Here is a 15,344-nt window from a genome sequence, read left to right as displayed (position 1 = left end):
GACCCTCTGAGCCCTAAGGTCTCAGCACACAGGTGGGACACCACACCCTCCTGCTCCCCATCAGCCTTCCGTTGGCCACCCGCAGCAGCCTTCCTGCCTCCTCCTGCTCTGGCCTGGGGGAGGCTCTTCAGCCCAGCAGGACCTCAGAAGGTGTCTAAGCTGGGCTGCATGAAGCTTCGGGCCTCTCCTGTCTTCCACCATTCTCCAGCCCTCCTGCTCAAGCCGGTGGAGATCCCCCTCCCCCTCCAGTTGTCACTGTGCACCCACCACCTTCTATCCAGAGGTATCTTACCTGTTCTTCCAGAAGTCTCCTGACAGACTTATCCACTACATTCCAGTAGCATAAAAATTCTCTCTGTTCTTTCACATATCCTGCTTCTGTAAAAATGAGATCTCGGGTGTAACTTCATAACACATGTGCTATATTAATAGTCAAGGTTTTTAAACAGTGTCATTTTATTCCTGGAGCAGGGAAGTAAGGGATATACAACACTGGCTGATCATAAGGAGTTCAAAATTGGCTAATTCCCAGGCCCATGTTTCTAGTTAATATTCAAGTTATTAGTTCAATTCCTGGTAATCCCCTTGTCCTGGAGTTTAAAAAGTCATTGAAAAGTTTCATTTACATTGCACCTGACCAGGAGGAATGAATGTGCTTTAATTGTTTTTTGTTATAGTAAAATACACATAAATTAACCATCTTGACTATTTTTCTGTGTATAGCTCAGCAGCATTAAGTACATGCACATTGTCATGCAGCCATCACCACCCATCCACCTAGGACTCTCCTTATCTTGCAGAACCAAAATTCTATGCTCTTGAAACAACCACTCCGCATCCCCCACCCACCCCACCTTACCCCACCCACCTCCACCCCCCGCCAGCCCCCAGCACCCACCATTCCACTGTCTGGCTCGGTGAGTATGACCGCTCAGGGTACTTCTTTCATCTACATGAAATCATGACAGTATCTGTCTTCTTGTGACTGGCTTGTTTCACTTAGCATGATATCCTCATGGTCATTCCGTGTTGGGGCATATGTCAGCCTGTCCTTCCTTTTTAAGGTTGAGGAATATTCCATTTACTCATTCCACAGACCACATTTTGTTTATCCATCCATCAAAACCAATGACCAATGGACACTTGGGTTGCTTTCACTTTTGGGTCATTGTGAATAATGCTTTCATTTTTTTAAGGTGAGTTGCCTTTGCCTGGAGGAAAATGTGGAAAATGATCCATGTAAATTTGCTTTGACGTCGAGGACGGGTGGTGTGGTGGAGACCTTCATTTTGCATTCATCCAGTCCAAGTGTCCGGCAAACATGGATCCATGAAATCAACCAAATTTTAGAAAACCAGCGCAATTTTTTAAATGGTAATGTATGTTCTGTTACTGGGTGTGTATTTTCTTTGCCTGAAGTACACATTTCTGTTTCTCTTCTCTCTCCTATTGCATACTGCTCATACTGACAAGACTTCCTTAGCAGAGTCTATGTTGCAGGCCCTGTTCTAGTAAGCACTTGTATATTACTTCATTTCCTTCTCACAACGAATCCTGGTGGCAAGTACCACTACCATCCCATTTTACAGATGAGGAAGCTCAGGCACAGGGTAGATAAGTAAGTTATGCCAAGTCCCACAAATTCTTTGTGGCAGAGTCAGGATCTGGCCCTAGGCACGTGTCCCTCATGGTCTCTTGCACCATTTGTGCCCTAGAGCCCTGTCCTGGGAAGGGAATGCTTGAGGGAAAACTGAGGCAGCAGACGGAAGTGGCCAAAGATGTTAGAGACATTCTTCAGTGCAACTTGGAAATTTGTGTTCACTTGCATTGCTCATCCATGCCTCCCACCTCCATTAGAAAATAAGACCTATATTTTTCCTTCCCAGCTTCCATGACATGAGTGATTACAGGGAGCTGCAAAGCACGTTTAGGGACATTTCTTCTCCACAAGGAGAATGACCATACTGACTTACATTTTAGATCATTCTTTTGACTTATATCAGTGACCTAAAACTACTTGCTTCCCTTTGTGATGGCAATTCTAATTGGGTTCTAATTTGGTGATCATTGAAGAGCTCCTAGAATTCAGCCAGAGGTCAGATAACTCATTTAATACCTCCTCTTTATCCTTTTCTCCTGATCCGTGTTCTCTGTCTCTGGCCCAGTCCAACACAGTGTTGTCATTTCTTTATCACCATAAAACACCTTCACATCTTACATGACATTCAAGAGCCAGGAACCCAGGCATGGAGTGAAAGGTCAAGGTCAAAGCATTTGGAACCAAGTGGTAGCTGCCTGGGTGTCAAGCAAGACTGATCAGTGTTTACATCTGCAGTTAGAATTGGATACGTGAGGCTTAATGGGGTTGGGGAGCAGTCCCTGTACATGTAAGAAAAAGTTTCGCTCCCATTACAGTGAGCCAGTGCAGGCCTCTCTAAATGTGCTGCTCTTAAGTGATGCGTTAAGTGCCCATCCATAGCATGGAACTGTTGGGAAATCTCTGTAAACGTTCACCTCCCAAACTAGAAGTCTGAAGAGGCTGTGCTGTGAAGCCTTACTAGATACACTTTACATTACATAAGTCTACATAAAGGACCTCTTCCAGAGGATTGAGCACATCGGGAATGGTGTGAGAGCTCTGGGCACGTGGCACCCTTCCCTCTCACCCCTTGTTCTAGGAAGAGGCCGTGACCAAGACAGGCTTAGTAAAATGTCATTTGGTTCCAGAATGCTTGTTCACACCTGCCTTGACACCTCCCAGGCAAGAAGGGACTCTGCCTAATTGTTGTATTTCTCAAAGGTTTTAAAACACTTTAAAAATTTGTGTTCATGTTTCCCTGTATCTTACTTGGCATGTTTCCTTCGGCTTCCTGCAGATGGTTACATAACAAACTATATCACGGAGGTCAATAGAGGGGACAGCTGCTTGACCCACGAGGAGGGTCTTTGCAGAGCTCTTTACCTTCCTTTGTCTCTTGTGCCAAATCTGCAAAGCAGAGCTGGTGCCTAACACTACCTTCCTGTGTGCAGGGTAACCTAGGGATTCCTTAACTCCCAGCCAGGTTCTTCTTTGCCTGACTGCTCTCTGGTTTAAAGAGGACCTTTGTGGCAGCTGGACTGAACTTTCCCACTCCTGGGAGCCAGCTGCTGTCTGGGGTTCTCGCACATGGGCAGTCGGCCTCTTTCACTTGGCAGGGATGCAGAGGCTTTGCTTGCTGCTCCCAGGCCATTAAAGCCCGCACCATGTGCTTCCATGGCCTCCAGCCACTCACACGGACACATCTCCCATGATGGGGTCCATGTAAGTTCAGTAGGAGAGGAGCATTTAAGATCTTTGCCTATTCCTTTACGGGCGGATGGTGTCGCTCTGCTGCTCCTAGCATGGGTGGCAGCTTACCGGTCATGATGGTTAGAAGTCACGTGGGTGAGCCCCCTCTGTTGGGGGGTACTGAGGCCCAGCGCATCCTTTTTATTTTCTCCGTGCCCTGACAGTCTGTCCCCTGCGTCTCCCTTGTTTTGCAGCCTTGACATCACCAATCGAGTATCAGAGGAACCACAGTGGGGGCGGCGGCGGGGGCAGTGGCGGGGGCGGCGGCAGCGGAGGCAGCGGAGGCAGCGGCGGCGGGGCTGGCAGCGGGGCCCCCGGCGGCGGAGGCAGCAACCCCAGCGGCGGCCCTGGCAGCTGCAGCGGCCTCCCCAGCTCGAGCAGAAGCCGACCCTCCCGGATCCCCCAGCCTGTCAGACACCACTCCCCCGTGCTGGTCTCCTCTGCAGCCTCGGGCCAGGCAGAGGCAGACAAGATGTCAGGTACGTCCACTCCCGGCCCTGCACTGGCCCCTCCCGGCAGCAGCCCCGCCCCGGAGCCCGGCCCCAGCCAGCCTGGCAGGCGCGCCCCCGAGCCCGGAGGCCCCGAGCGAGAAGCCGAGCTCATCCCCAGGATGAAGGTGATTGAGAGCCCCCGGAGGTGCTCGGGGGGCGCGGCGGGCGCCGGCCCCGATGCGGACACCAAGGAGGCGCGGGCCCCCCCGGAGGACAGCCGCTCGCGGAGCAGCCCGGGCTCGCTGCCCCTGGCAAAGCCCAGGCCTGGGGCCACCTCGCCTCTGAACTCTCCCGTGGCCGCCGCATTACCTCCTCCAATCGGCAAGGAGCCCTGTGCCCCCAGCAGCCCCCTGCAGAAGGGGGGCTCCTTCTGGAGCTCCATCCCCGCCTCCCCCGCCAGCCGGCCGGGCTCCTTCACCTTCCCGGGGGACAGTGACTCCCTCCAGCGGCAGGCCCAGCGCCACGCGGCCCCCAGCAAGGACACAGACCGCATGAGCACCTGCTCGTCGGCCAGCGAGCAGTCGGTACAGTCCACCCAGAGCAACGGGGTAAGAACGCCCGGCGGCCTGCGCCCGCCCGCCCCGCTGCCTCTGTCCCGCCAGCTCTTCTAAGCCCGCGGCCGCCTGCCCCTACTAACTCGCTCGGCCCGCCGCCTGCCCGCCGCCTGCGGTCGGTCAGCTCTCCACGGTGGCGCCTTCTAACCCCTCCTGCCAGGACGGGCGCTGCTGCCTCTGCTCTCGTCTCTACTAACTCGCTCCTTGCTCTGTGTGTGTCTCCTTAATCCGGGAAGCCAGATCATACCCTTCAGCGTCCGCGCCTGTGCACCTGTCACCCCCCGACCAGCAAGATACCGTGGAACTTCTTTTTACCCCTGCCTTCCTCACACATGGTTTTTTTAGAGGGGTCAGTGTCCCTGCTGTTTGCCTCCTATTTAAATTGTATACTTTAAGCTTTTTGCTCATCGCTTGGTTGTGCTCTTTTATGCCTTAAATGATCTTTGCAGCATTTTTGACTCATCTGCTGAAAAAAAAATCCCTCAAGAAAACTTCCAACAGCAACTCACAGCAAATTAAGCAGACAAAATTTGGGGAAAGGAATCTCTCCAGTGGAAATACTTGCTTCCCCCAAGTGTCACTCTGGAAGAGACTGCTTGCTGTAGGGCCTCTGGAGCTCGGGCTCCTGCCAGCGGCTGGGAGCGTCTGCGGGCGCTCGGGCTTCCTCGCCCTCCTCTTGCCTGTCACCTATGTTGTGTCCTCAAGCAGAAAGGTTGCTGTGGTGCGTTTCTCCCCCATTTTGTGGCTTCCTCACTGTCCTACCCAGCTGTTTTCCTACACAGCAGATGGCCTGACCTTTAACACTTTCCTAAAGGCATGCGTGAGGGAATAGAACTGTTCTAACAAGTGTATGTTTGATCGCTTTATAAATTTTTAAATACATTTCCCTAAAAGGGTCTGTGTCTCTCTTTATGAAAACAAATCTGGCTTTTGCATGTCTCTCCTCTCTTCTCTGGACTTCTGTTAATGCCTTCTTTGGGTCAATGTGGCCTTCCCTTTTCTTCCTATTTGTTACATATTTTGTTAAAACTCAATCTTTATATTTAATTGAGGAAGAAATTAGGAAATGGGTCTTGGTACATTTATTTGCCCTTGACTCTTATTCGAAAAAATAAGTGGTCGGGGCAGGTATCCTGCAGTGGCTATGACCAGCTCTCCTCGTTGTGGGTGCCTTACAGTGTCCTGCAGAGTAGTCTGGTCCCCTGTTGGGTCTGAAATACTAGGAATCTGGGTGAGTAGCTCCAACTAGAGCAAAAGAGGCAGAGGTCACAGGGATGCCATACCTGCCCACATCTGGGTGAATACTCAGGATGCTGGCGCAGCCTTACAGCTGAGACCCCTACGAATTGGGCCAGGGAGCAGCTGTCGAGCTCATCCTCACATGGACACTCCCCGTAAGCAACCAAGGAGCGCTCAGAGTCCGTGCAACAGGATGAACCTCAGCTGCTCCAATACGGGAACCCATGCTGGTCTCCAGGCCGCCCACATGTGCATGCAAATACAGGCACCACCTGGCTCCCTCCCAGGATGTTCTGAGACAAAGGCAGAGTCACATGTGCCATATATGTTCCAGCTTTAGGCTACAAAAGTCGCCTTTCACTTTTTCTTAGGTGGTAGATAACCTGGAAAGGGAAATTGCCAGTGTTTTTTAGATGAGTCAAAGTGCCTTACAGAAATGCCCTGGAAGCCTGGGAAGACCACTAGAGGCTTAAACAGGGATGTGAAAACATCCTGTAAGATTCTTAAGTATTTGGGTTAAAAGGAACCATCGCCCTGCCCCATTCTACCCATTTGGGCCGTCTAATCCTCCGGGTAGGTCAGCAGTGGCCACCTTCCTCCTTGACTACTTCCACGGAGCTGTCTGCAGTCACAGCCAAGCAGCTGTGCCTAACCCATGGCCTGGGTCCTTCTTCCTCTTTTAATGGGCACCTTCTGGAAAGTTCTGAGAGCAGGAGTGGAGTGGATGTGGACCAACCCAGACAGTGACTGCACCAGCCCCCAAATGTGGACGTACAATCTCTCTGCACCTGGCAGCAATAGAAGAGCAACCCTGCCTTATTCTCAGAGGCCGGGTGGCCCGTACACATCCCTAACCCCCACTCTGGAAGGGGGTAATGATTGTGCCAGCTGGGAAGGCAGTTTCGAACGCTAAATGAGATGGATTTTAAATGCCTGGTAGTTAGCCTGGTGCAGAGGGGGTGTTCGGAAAACACTAAAGCTATTATTATTGTGGCAGAATTATAAGACAAGCTTGGGATGCTCTATTGCCAAAAACAGCTATGCCACATAAGTTGCTTTTTGTTTGCATTTTCTAGCAAATTTGGTTTCGTAATCTCAAAATTATTGGGTGTGTTATATAAGAATGCTAAAATACATGCTAAAAGAATAAAATGGCATAAATGAACATGACATGGACAGCATGGGGATCCGCAAGAGGCAGGAATCTACAACAGACTCTCAGCTGAGATAGGACCAAAGTTTGGCACTCCTCTGTGTTTAATTTAAATACCCACTGCGCGGGTCGAGAGTCCCAGCCCTGCACCCCGGAATTCTCAGCACACTGGCTTGTTAACAGCAACCAGCCATCCACTTCAGTGTAACCCAACACCAGCTCAGTAGCCCAGGGCTGACAGGCATGTGGCAGGGTTGTCCGACGGTTGCAACTACACCACCCGGGACCTGCCCTGGGCACCCAAGAGCCCAGCAGAGGCTAGTGTCATCGGAGTCCAGGGGATCTGTGAACAACATCGTTGGTGGAAGCCTCTGAGAACAAGCCACCAGGAGCAGGGTGCCTGACACCTCTTCCCACATCCCACCTGTTGATAGAGGGGATTGAGCAAGATGTAGCTCAGGATCTGGCAGTGGTGTCAGCTTCCTCATCCTCCTCCCCTGGAACAAAAGGGTCACTTGGTAAATGACGGCTTGGGACAAATACTGCCATTTGTGTTTCTTCTACTCTGCAGCTAACACCACTCAGCTTGTGGGCTTAGGTAGGTGGCCTTAAGAAACGATCTCTGTTTTATTCTTGCAATCTTGCCTCATTGAGTTCCTGAATATGTATTGAATGTCTGCTACACATCAGTCACTGTGGTGGACATTAGGTACACGCAGTGAACAAAGACACTGGGTCCCAGTAGGACTCCAGGGTAAGAGGAGAATAGGCTTTCTCGTGCCAAGGTCTGTTCCCAGAGCTTGAATCGTGGAACCAGTAGTGTCCACAGCTGCTCTGCAATGTTGGGTAAGCTGTGTGTTCCCGTGGCAACAGCACCTTGGGGACACTTGAATTACACTGGCTCCCAAGAGGGCCACTAAGGGTTGCGTAGGGGAGGCAGAGTAACAGTTCATGAGAGCGGAACAGTAGTTGATTGACTTTCAGGTTTCCTCATTCTTTTAAAAGGAAAAAGAGGTGAAAAGGCTTAGGCATGTCAGCAGCATGTCATGATCCTTGGAACATGCGTTCTAGTGAACATTTTCCTTAGCAGTTGTGGGGCCACCCCCTGACCTAATGTGTCCTGTGAGCTGAAGAGCTACTCTCTGTAGCTTTTTAATTTGATAATACCTTTTCAAATGAGCATGTCATCACGGTGATATCACTGTGACGTAGATACGGTGCAGCATGGCATCAATGGGAGGACCGAGCCATTCCTTTGAGGGTACAAGGAAGATGGAATTAAAATAATAATCATGCTCCCAAAAGCGAAGTGTCATCATTGTGGTGATTTATTTTAGATTGTTGCTTGCATTGCATTCTAGAGAAATCCTGATTTTTGATTATCCAACAAGAAGCACAAAGTTAGCCAAAGAGAGTGGCAAATGAATGCAGGTGCCTCCGTGTCTGTCTGGTGAGCCCTGCTCTGGGTTGTCACCCTGCGACGCACGTCAACAAGTGAGTTCCTCGCATCAGATCTCGTTTCAGTTCCCCTCTGCCTTTTTTTCCCCCATCTTTCCTGCTCCAGAGTGAAAGTAGCAGCAGTAGCAACATCTCCACCATGTTGGTGACACACGATTACACGGCAGTGAAGGAGGATGAGATAAACGTCTATCAAGGAGAGGTCGTTCAAATTCTGGCCAGCAATCAACAGAACATGTTTCTGGTGTTCCGAGCCGCCACTGACCAGTGCCCCGCAGCCGAGGGCTGGATTCCAGGCTTCGTCCTGGGGCATACCAGTGCAGTCATCATGGAGAACCCCGATGGGACTCTCAAGTGAGTGCCCGGTGGGCCAGGCAAGGGGGAGAAGGACCTGAGTGTGAGTGAGGCTTAGAGGCCCTGGGAGGAGAAGGCCCGGGGAGACAGAGCAGCATCATGAGCACATCTCTGAGCACAGTGTGGAACCCCAAAGTAAAGATAGGGTGGCCCTTTGTCTCTCAGACTTGTCCTGACAGGTTCTCTAGGTTATTCACAACGATATTACAGTCCCCAAAGATCTCTCGTGGGAGGTGAGGACTCTCCAAGGACTCCTTAGTAGGCTGTGCTGGGGGTCCATCCAGGCAGATGCTCACCCTGTGAGCCGCACATGAACATCTGTGTGATGCCATTACCACCACACTTCACATATACTAGAAGGTTAATTCAGTTAAGAAATTATCAGTTTTACTGTATTCTTTTTTTTAGCTGAATTCAGGTACTAGTTTAAAACTCCACCCTTCCCTGAATCTATTTGGCTGTGGTAGAGATCAGCCCACTGGCTTCTGAGAGTGGAAGCATTGTAAGACTTTGTAATTTCTGAAGCCTCCAAAGGCAGCAACAGTGGTCGTGCTCCTCCAAGGATGGAGGACCTTGGCTGGGTTCGCAGCACCAGCTGGCCAGCATCCCAGCACCAACCCACAGCTCTAGGCTTGGAGCCTGCAGCCCCCCAGGGAAACTGAGCTTGCATTCAAGCTATAGAGAGCCTCTCCTCTATGATCGTCCCCTTGTCCTGTTTCTCCTTGATATGTAGAAATATTTTATTTTAGTACATTGTTCGAAAACCCTATTTTGTATTCTGTTTTATAGAAGAGTATCTTAGGCATCATAGAACCAGTAGGAAGGAGTGTGTGTGTGTTCTAGGGAAGAGGCCAGTAATGTAAGGAAGTGGCTCCCAGAGTCCTGGAGACTTGGAAGTCCAAGTGTGTGGTGTGGGTGAGCAGGCGGGGGACCCATTTCCCCTAGAGTGCTCCCTCTTCAGGGAAGCCAGTCTTTCTGTTCTACGTAGGCCTTGAGTTGATTGCAGGGGGCCTACCAGGTTGTGGAGGGCAGTGTGTCTTACTTAAATGTTAATCTCATTCAGAAGCACCCAGAATGTTTGATCACATTTCTGGGCACCTAGCAGCCCAGTTAAGTTGATACATAAAATTGACCATTACGAGCACTTTTGTATTTTAATCCTCAAAATTGAAGAGCTTCTTGGTTTCCCCTCTGGTGGTTGAGACCAGGGTTTCCATCAGCAGAGCTCACTGGTGCCGGGGAGCCCTAGTCACCCCAGATCATGTAAGCGGGCTGCTCAGCTTTTCTCTAAGGCTTTCAGGAATCACTTGCTGAACACTGGAAAGATGTAACACTACCACTGTGTTATGTTCCCCCTAGGAAGTCAACATCTTGGCACACAGCACTCCGTTTAAGGAAAAAATCTGAGAAAAAAGATAAAGACGGCAAGCGGGAAGGCAAGTTAGAGAATGGTTATCGGAAGTCACGGGAGGGGCTCAGCAACAAGGTATCTGTGAAGGTACGTGGAGCGGCTCCGGGGGCTGCCATCCGCCTCCCAATGTGCCAACCCCACAGGGCTTGGCTGGGCGCCCGCAGGCGCACATGCACATTCCAGGGCACCGGTACTGCGGCCCCTGACCCTGACCCTGACCCTGACCGGGCACACAGGTAGCCGGCAAGGAGCGCTGGCGCTGCTCTGCCAGTATGGTGCAGACTTCCTCTGTGCCCGCCTCAGACCCCGGGGACCACTGAGGGGCCTGGGATTGCTTCGGGGGCTCCCGGGAGTGGTTGCCTGCAGCACCACTAAAATACCCTCTAAAGGGCTCTGAGCCAGGGCACTGGCCCTCCTTCAGAAGTAAGGGGTTTGGGGACCAGCTGGATCCAGCCTGTTTGATGAGAAAAATGGGTATTTCTGAGTTCAAGAGGCTCTTCTGCGTTTGTGGGTAGGAAGACTAAAATTCACCAAAATTCGTATGACGTGAGGCTTTTTTTTTTTTTTAAGGTTTTATTTATTTATTAGAGATGGGGGGAGAGAGAGAGGGAGAGGGAGGGAGGGAGGAGCAGGCTCCATGCAGGGAGCCCAACGTGGGACTCGATCCAGGGTCTCCAGGATCACGCTCTGGGCTGAAGGCGGCGCTAAACCGCTGAGCCACCTGGGCTGCCTGACATGAGGCTTTTTGAGTACATTTAAAGGCAATGAAAACACGCTGTTTTGAGACCTATAAAAGCCAAGTTATTTCTCTTCATCTCTCAGAGGTAATTGTGTCTTGGGAAAAAAAGTCGTATACTTCAAAACAGTTCATGTTTCTGGGTAACACCTGTGTGCTTTTTCCGTTCCAGCTTCTCAATCCCAACTACATATATGACGGTGAGTTGCGTCACCTTGTTCCTTCAGTCTCACAGTGTCAGGTCTCCGGGGCCTGCTGTAGAACATTGGGGTGTGACCTGGGGAGCGGGTTTTCTATGGAGCTCTGGGTGTGGGCGACAGTCTCATTTGCGTGTTAGGGTTGGCGGGTGTAGGAGGGGAGCCAGGGATGACCAGTGTCACTCCTTTTTCCTGCAGTTCCCCCAGAATTCGTCATTCCCTTGAGTGAGGTCACGTGTGAGACAGGGGAGACCGTTGTTTTTAGATGTCGGGTTTGTGGCCGCCCCAAGGCCTCAATCACCTGGAAGGGCCCTGAGCACAACACCCTGAACAACGATGGTCACTACAGCATCTCCTACAGGTGAGGATGAGGCTCACTGGCAGAGAAACTGCCCACTGTGACCGACACAGTCAACCCCATGGTTACCCTGGGCACCCTGACACCTGCCCACAAGGGAGCATTTCATACCAAGATGTGCAATAAAAATTAAAATTCCACTTGAAATTCCTTGCCAGTAATTCCTCTGGGATTTTCTGTGACCCCAAGGAGATGGGGTGGGGGCAGTCACTGGGGGAGCTGCGCATTCATGACCCACAGTGTGTTGTCATCTGTGTGGCAGTGACTTGGGAGAGGCCGCTTTGAAGATCGTCGGCGTGACCACAGAAGATGATGGCATCTACACATGCATCGCTGTGAACGACATGGGTTCAGCCTCGTCTTCGGCCAGTCTGAGGGTGTTGGGTAAGCTGCATCCCTGAGCCGGTGGCACACCTCTCCCGGGACTCTCAGGTCCGGGGACCCCATCCCGCACGGACAAGCTCACCGTGGTCTAAGATGCTGGGCACTGAGTCACGTGTGGGGCCTTTCCAACCAGAGCTTCGAGTGGCAGACCGTGGTGTCTAGGGCATCCCGGGGCAAGTGACCTCTTGCACCTCTCAGGTCTTCGGAGAGGTTCATGGGCAGCTGAGTGTCCGGTGCCAGCCTCCGAGTCAGAACATAGGATGTTCTGTGTTCCCTGTGCTCAAAGCACATCCTCGTATTTAATTTGACACTTTGGCTCTGAGAGAATCTTCTCGAAGTTGGTCTTGCATGGACTGGAGGGGAAAGGAAGCAGTGTGGTTGAGGCCTGTGCAGGCTCTGTGCTTCCCTGACACCCTAACAGCGTCCCTCCATGAGCGCAGGGCAGCCACGGTAGGGCCCAAGTCACTCTGGTCTGAAGCCCTTGCTCTCTCCATAGCCCAGCAAGTCCTTGTTCTCCCCTTGGCCAGACTGTGAGCTACTGGAGGCAGAAGCCACATCGTAGGCCCTTTTACGTTTCCTCTGGCTGCATTGGACACATAGAGATGCTCAGTAGGCAACATGTACCAGTTGATTTGCAGCTACAGCTTCTCAGAAGGCCAACTGTGCTGTACCCAGCTGCTGACATTTCTTGTGCATCCTTCAGCGGCACAGGGTCTAGGAAACTGTTTCCAAGAGCAAAAATAAGAATCTGAACAAAAGTGAACTGAGTCCAGGAGCGCCCTGTGTGTAGACAATGAAAGAATTATCTTCGCATTTTTATTATATATATCTTCATCCCAGATATTTTAACCTCCTTAAGCCAGAGAAAGAAAATGATCTGATTCTTGGATCATGACACAAGGAAGAAAGAAAATCTTGAATTTAAAAGTGAAGAATCTCCAGCGTTCTAATTTGTAAGAGATGTCCCAGAAACCACACAGGTGATTTTTGCTTGATAATAAATCAACAGCAAAGCTAAAGGAGCTTAAGGAGATAGAAGATTCCACCTTGGAGATGCGAGTGAGAAAATCATGGAAAAGGAAGTGTATGTTTATTTCTTTCACGTAAATCCATCTCTTTTTGTCCTAAGTCCCAATCTGCAGCATGTATTTTCCCTTCTAGCACGACTTCATTCCGATGAGCCACAGTCGAGATGCTCAGTAGCCATGTGTGGCTGCCATATTGGACAGTGCAGGCCTCTAGACTTCTTCCCCAAGATGTGCCATGTAAACCAAGTTCAGGGGAGATGGTGCTTTTCTTGCAGGTCCAGGGAGTGATGGGATCATGGTGACCTGGAAAGACAACTTTGACTCCTTCTACAGCGAAGTGGCTGAGCTTGGCAGGTACAGTATAAAACCCAGAGCCCCTCCAAGAAAGCAGAGTGTATGACCTAACTCTCCATAAGAGCAGGTTGGTAAAATTAAGCAGTGTATTTTGCCATAGTTGGGAGTTATTTGAGTTATGTTTAAAACATAACCTGTCATTGCCTTTTGGTATTAAACATTGAAGGAGTAAAGAGGATGTTTTCAGCTTGAGTTCCAAGAGAGAGTTAAGGTCTAATACTATAAGCCATCCATTAATGGAAAGACTTAAGTCCTCTGCTGTGCATCTAGGACCGTACCAGCTGTGTCCCATCCTTGAGAAGTCACAGGGAAGTCACTCAGACCCTTCTCTGTGGGACTTCATTCTCCTGTGGAGTCCCAGCTGAGAGAGGCTGAATGTGTCCTTGAGGTTGGGAATGTGGAGCGGCGGGGTACTCCTGCCCAAAAAGAGACAGGGGCAGCCAGGCCTGGGGCAGTGGCTCAGCGGCGCCCCGAGGCCCCCAGGCAGGCTCCTCTGACTTGGCTGTGCTGCCTGTCCACACAGCACTTCTCCACTTCTCGGGTCATGACCCATGTGGCGAGGAGGAGGTCAGGAGCACAGCAGCTGAGCACAATTGTCCCCTTTTTAAGAGACTTGCCAAGAAGCCCCCCCAGCCAGCAGCAGCCTCCTACCATCCAGCGGCCCGACTGGGTCATGTGGCTCAGCTTCGCATACTTGTATGGATCGGGCTGATGGGTCCATCACTTACCCCTTGCTGCCTGATGCACACCACTCGCTGTCACTTCTGGCAACATGTGAATAATCAGGCAGGCCTTCTATTGGTTTCTCCTGGGCTCAGGTGGCTGGGACGCTGGGCCTCTGTCCACATAGACTTTCACCCTGGGCTTCCTCACGTCATGGCAGAAGCATGTCAAGATGCAAAAGCAGAAGCTGCAAGGCCTCTTAGGGCCCAGCCTCAGAAATCAAGAGCCATGCTTCCTGTGCATTGTGGGCCCGAAATCCCACCGGCCAGGCAAGATTGAAGGCTGGGGAGATAGACTAAACAAACCTCTGTGGAGGAGGAGGAGCAAAGTAGTGTGGCCATGTCAGCCCTCGCAGGTTTATTTCTATCCCTCATGTTCCCCAGTGCTCTCCTCCCATCACACAGTAGCAGGCTCAGATGAGAGGTCCAAGAGCCTCCAGGTCAGGTCAGCGTGCTGCTGAGGCTTGCTAAGGTGCGGTTCACTGGGTACAGCCTCAGAAGCTGTGGGCTGCAGGTGGGTGACCCGCCCCATACATGCATCCCACAGAGGCAGGCTGCAGGCATGGCGATGCCAGCCGACCCTTCTCCTCAGTAGAAGGGAGTGCGGGTGACCACAGCCACCAGGTACAGCTCAAGCTTCTTGACCTGGTCAAGAAGATTTTCCAGGAAAGCAGAGGTGGAAGCTGCCTGGTGAGTCCTACAACGTCACCTCTGCCTATTCAGAGGCCAGGAAGTCACGTGGCCTGCCCAGATGCAGGGTGAGGAAATGGGGCATGCCTCTAGGAAGGAGAGGAGACAGCCGCATGGCTGAGAGAACCAGATACTGTTAGGCTTCCTCGGGGTCATGAGGGCCGCCCCTCCTCCATGAGTGGCCAGGGAGAGCCAGGCCTGTGGAAAGGCTTGGGTCACCAGCTAGCAGGGGTACCCTGCCTCCAGCCCCATAAGACTTACCAGAGTCTTTTCTCTGTGATGTACTCAGAGTCCTCTGAAAATTATCTTCTCAACCTATTTTCTAGGGGCAGATTCTCTGTCGTTAAGAAATGTGATCAGAAAGGAACCAAACGAGCAGTGGCCACTAAATTTGTGAACAAGAAGTTGATGAAGCGTGACCAGGTCACCCATGAACTTGGAATCCTGCAGAACCTCCAGCACCCGCTGCTTATTGGTCTCCTTGATACCTTCGAGACCCCCACCAGCTACGTCCTGGTGTTAGAAATGTGTGTACACACCCATTTCCTTCCCCAGTTTGTAAGCCTCAGGCTCAACTTTCAGTGATTTTATTGTTGTTTGTTCTCTAAGGACAGAAATCAGGATTTCAGAATCCATAGAACTCGTAAAATACATATATATGTGCCTATTGTCAGAGACCACAGTTCTAGAGCATTCCGGTAATAATAGAAAGAAGTATAGTCTTCAGCACACGTGTCCAAATGAGGGAGCAACGAGCCTAACATCACAACACCTCAGCACCACCCTGGTAGCTTCTGGGTCTCGGCCAACCTGAAGATGCCACGTGGTTCTCAGGATCCCGGAGGAGCCAGGGGAACCTTGTGGGTGCTCAGAGTGGGCTCCCTGAG

The 15,344-nt window shown here is 51.2% G+C and overlaps 1 protein-coding gene across 4 annotated transcripts in view; it reads left to right on the top strand.

Moving 5' to 3' along the window:
- TRIO (trio Rho guanine nucleotide exchange factor) overlaps positions 1-15,344 on the top strand; it is a 354,258-nt gene that overhangs the window by 333,565 nt on the left and 5,349 nt on the right. The window contains exons 47-55 of one of the 4 annotated variants that reach the window (XM_077879549.1): positions 1,197-1,374; positions 3,523-4,367; positions 8,330-8,577; positions 9,937-10,075; positions 10,897-10,924; positions 11,120-11,282; positions 11,542-11,663; positions 12,967-13,045; positions 14,784-14,984. In XM_077879549.1, the coding sequence (XP_077735675.1) occupies positions 1,197-1,374; positions 3,523-4,367; positions 8,330-8,577; positions 9,937-10,075; positions 10,897-10,924; positions 11,120-11,282; positions 11,542-11,663; positions 12,967-13,045; positions 14,784-14,984 (2,003 nt within the window). The other 3 variants (XM_077879552.1, XM_077879550.1, XM_077879551.1) reach the window with 3 other exon arrangements.

The sequence above is a fragment of the Canis aureus genome, chromosome 31 (genome assembly GCF_053574225.1).
Source record: "Canis aureus isolate CA01 chromosome 31, VMU_Caureus_v.1.0, whole genome shotgun sequence".
Taxonomy (NCBI): Eukaryota; Metazoa; Chordata; class Mammalia; order Carnivora; family Canidae; genus Canis; species Canis aureus.
This window is presented reverse-complemented; position numbering and strand designations above follow the sequence as displayed.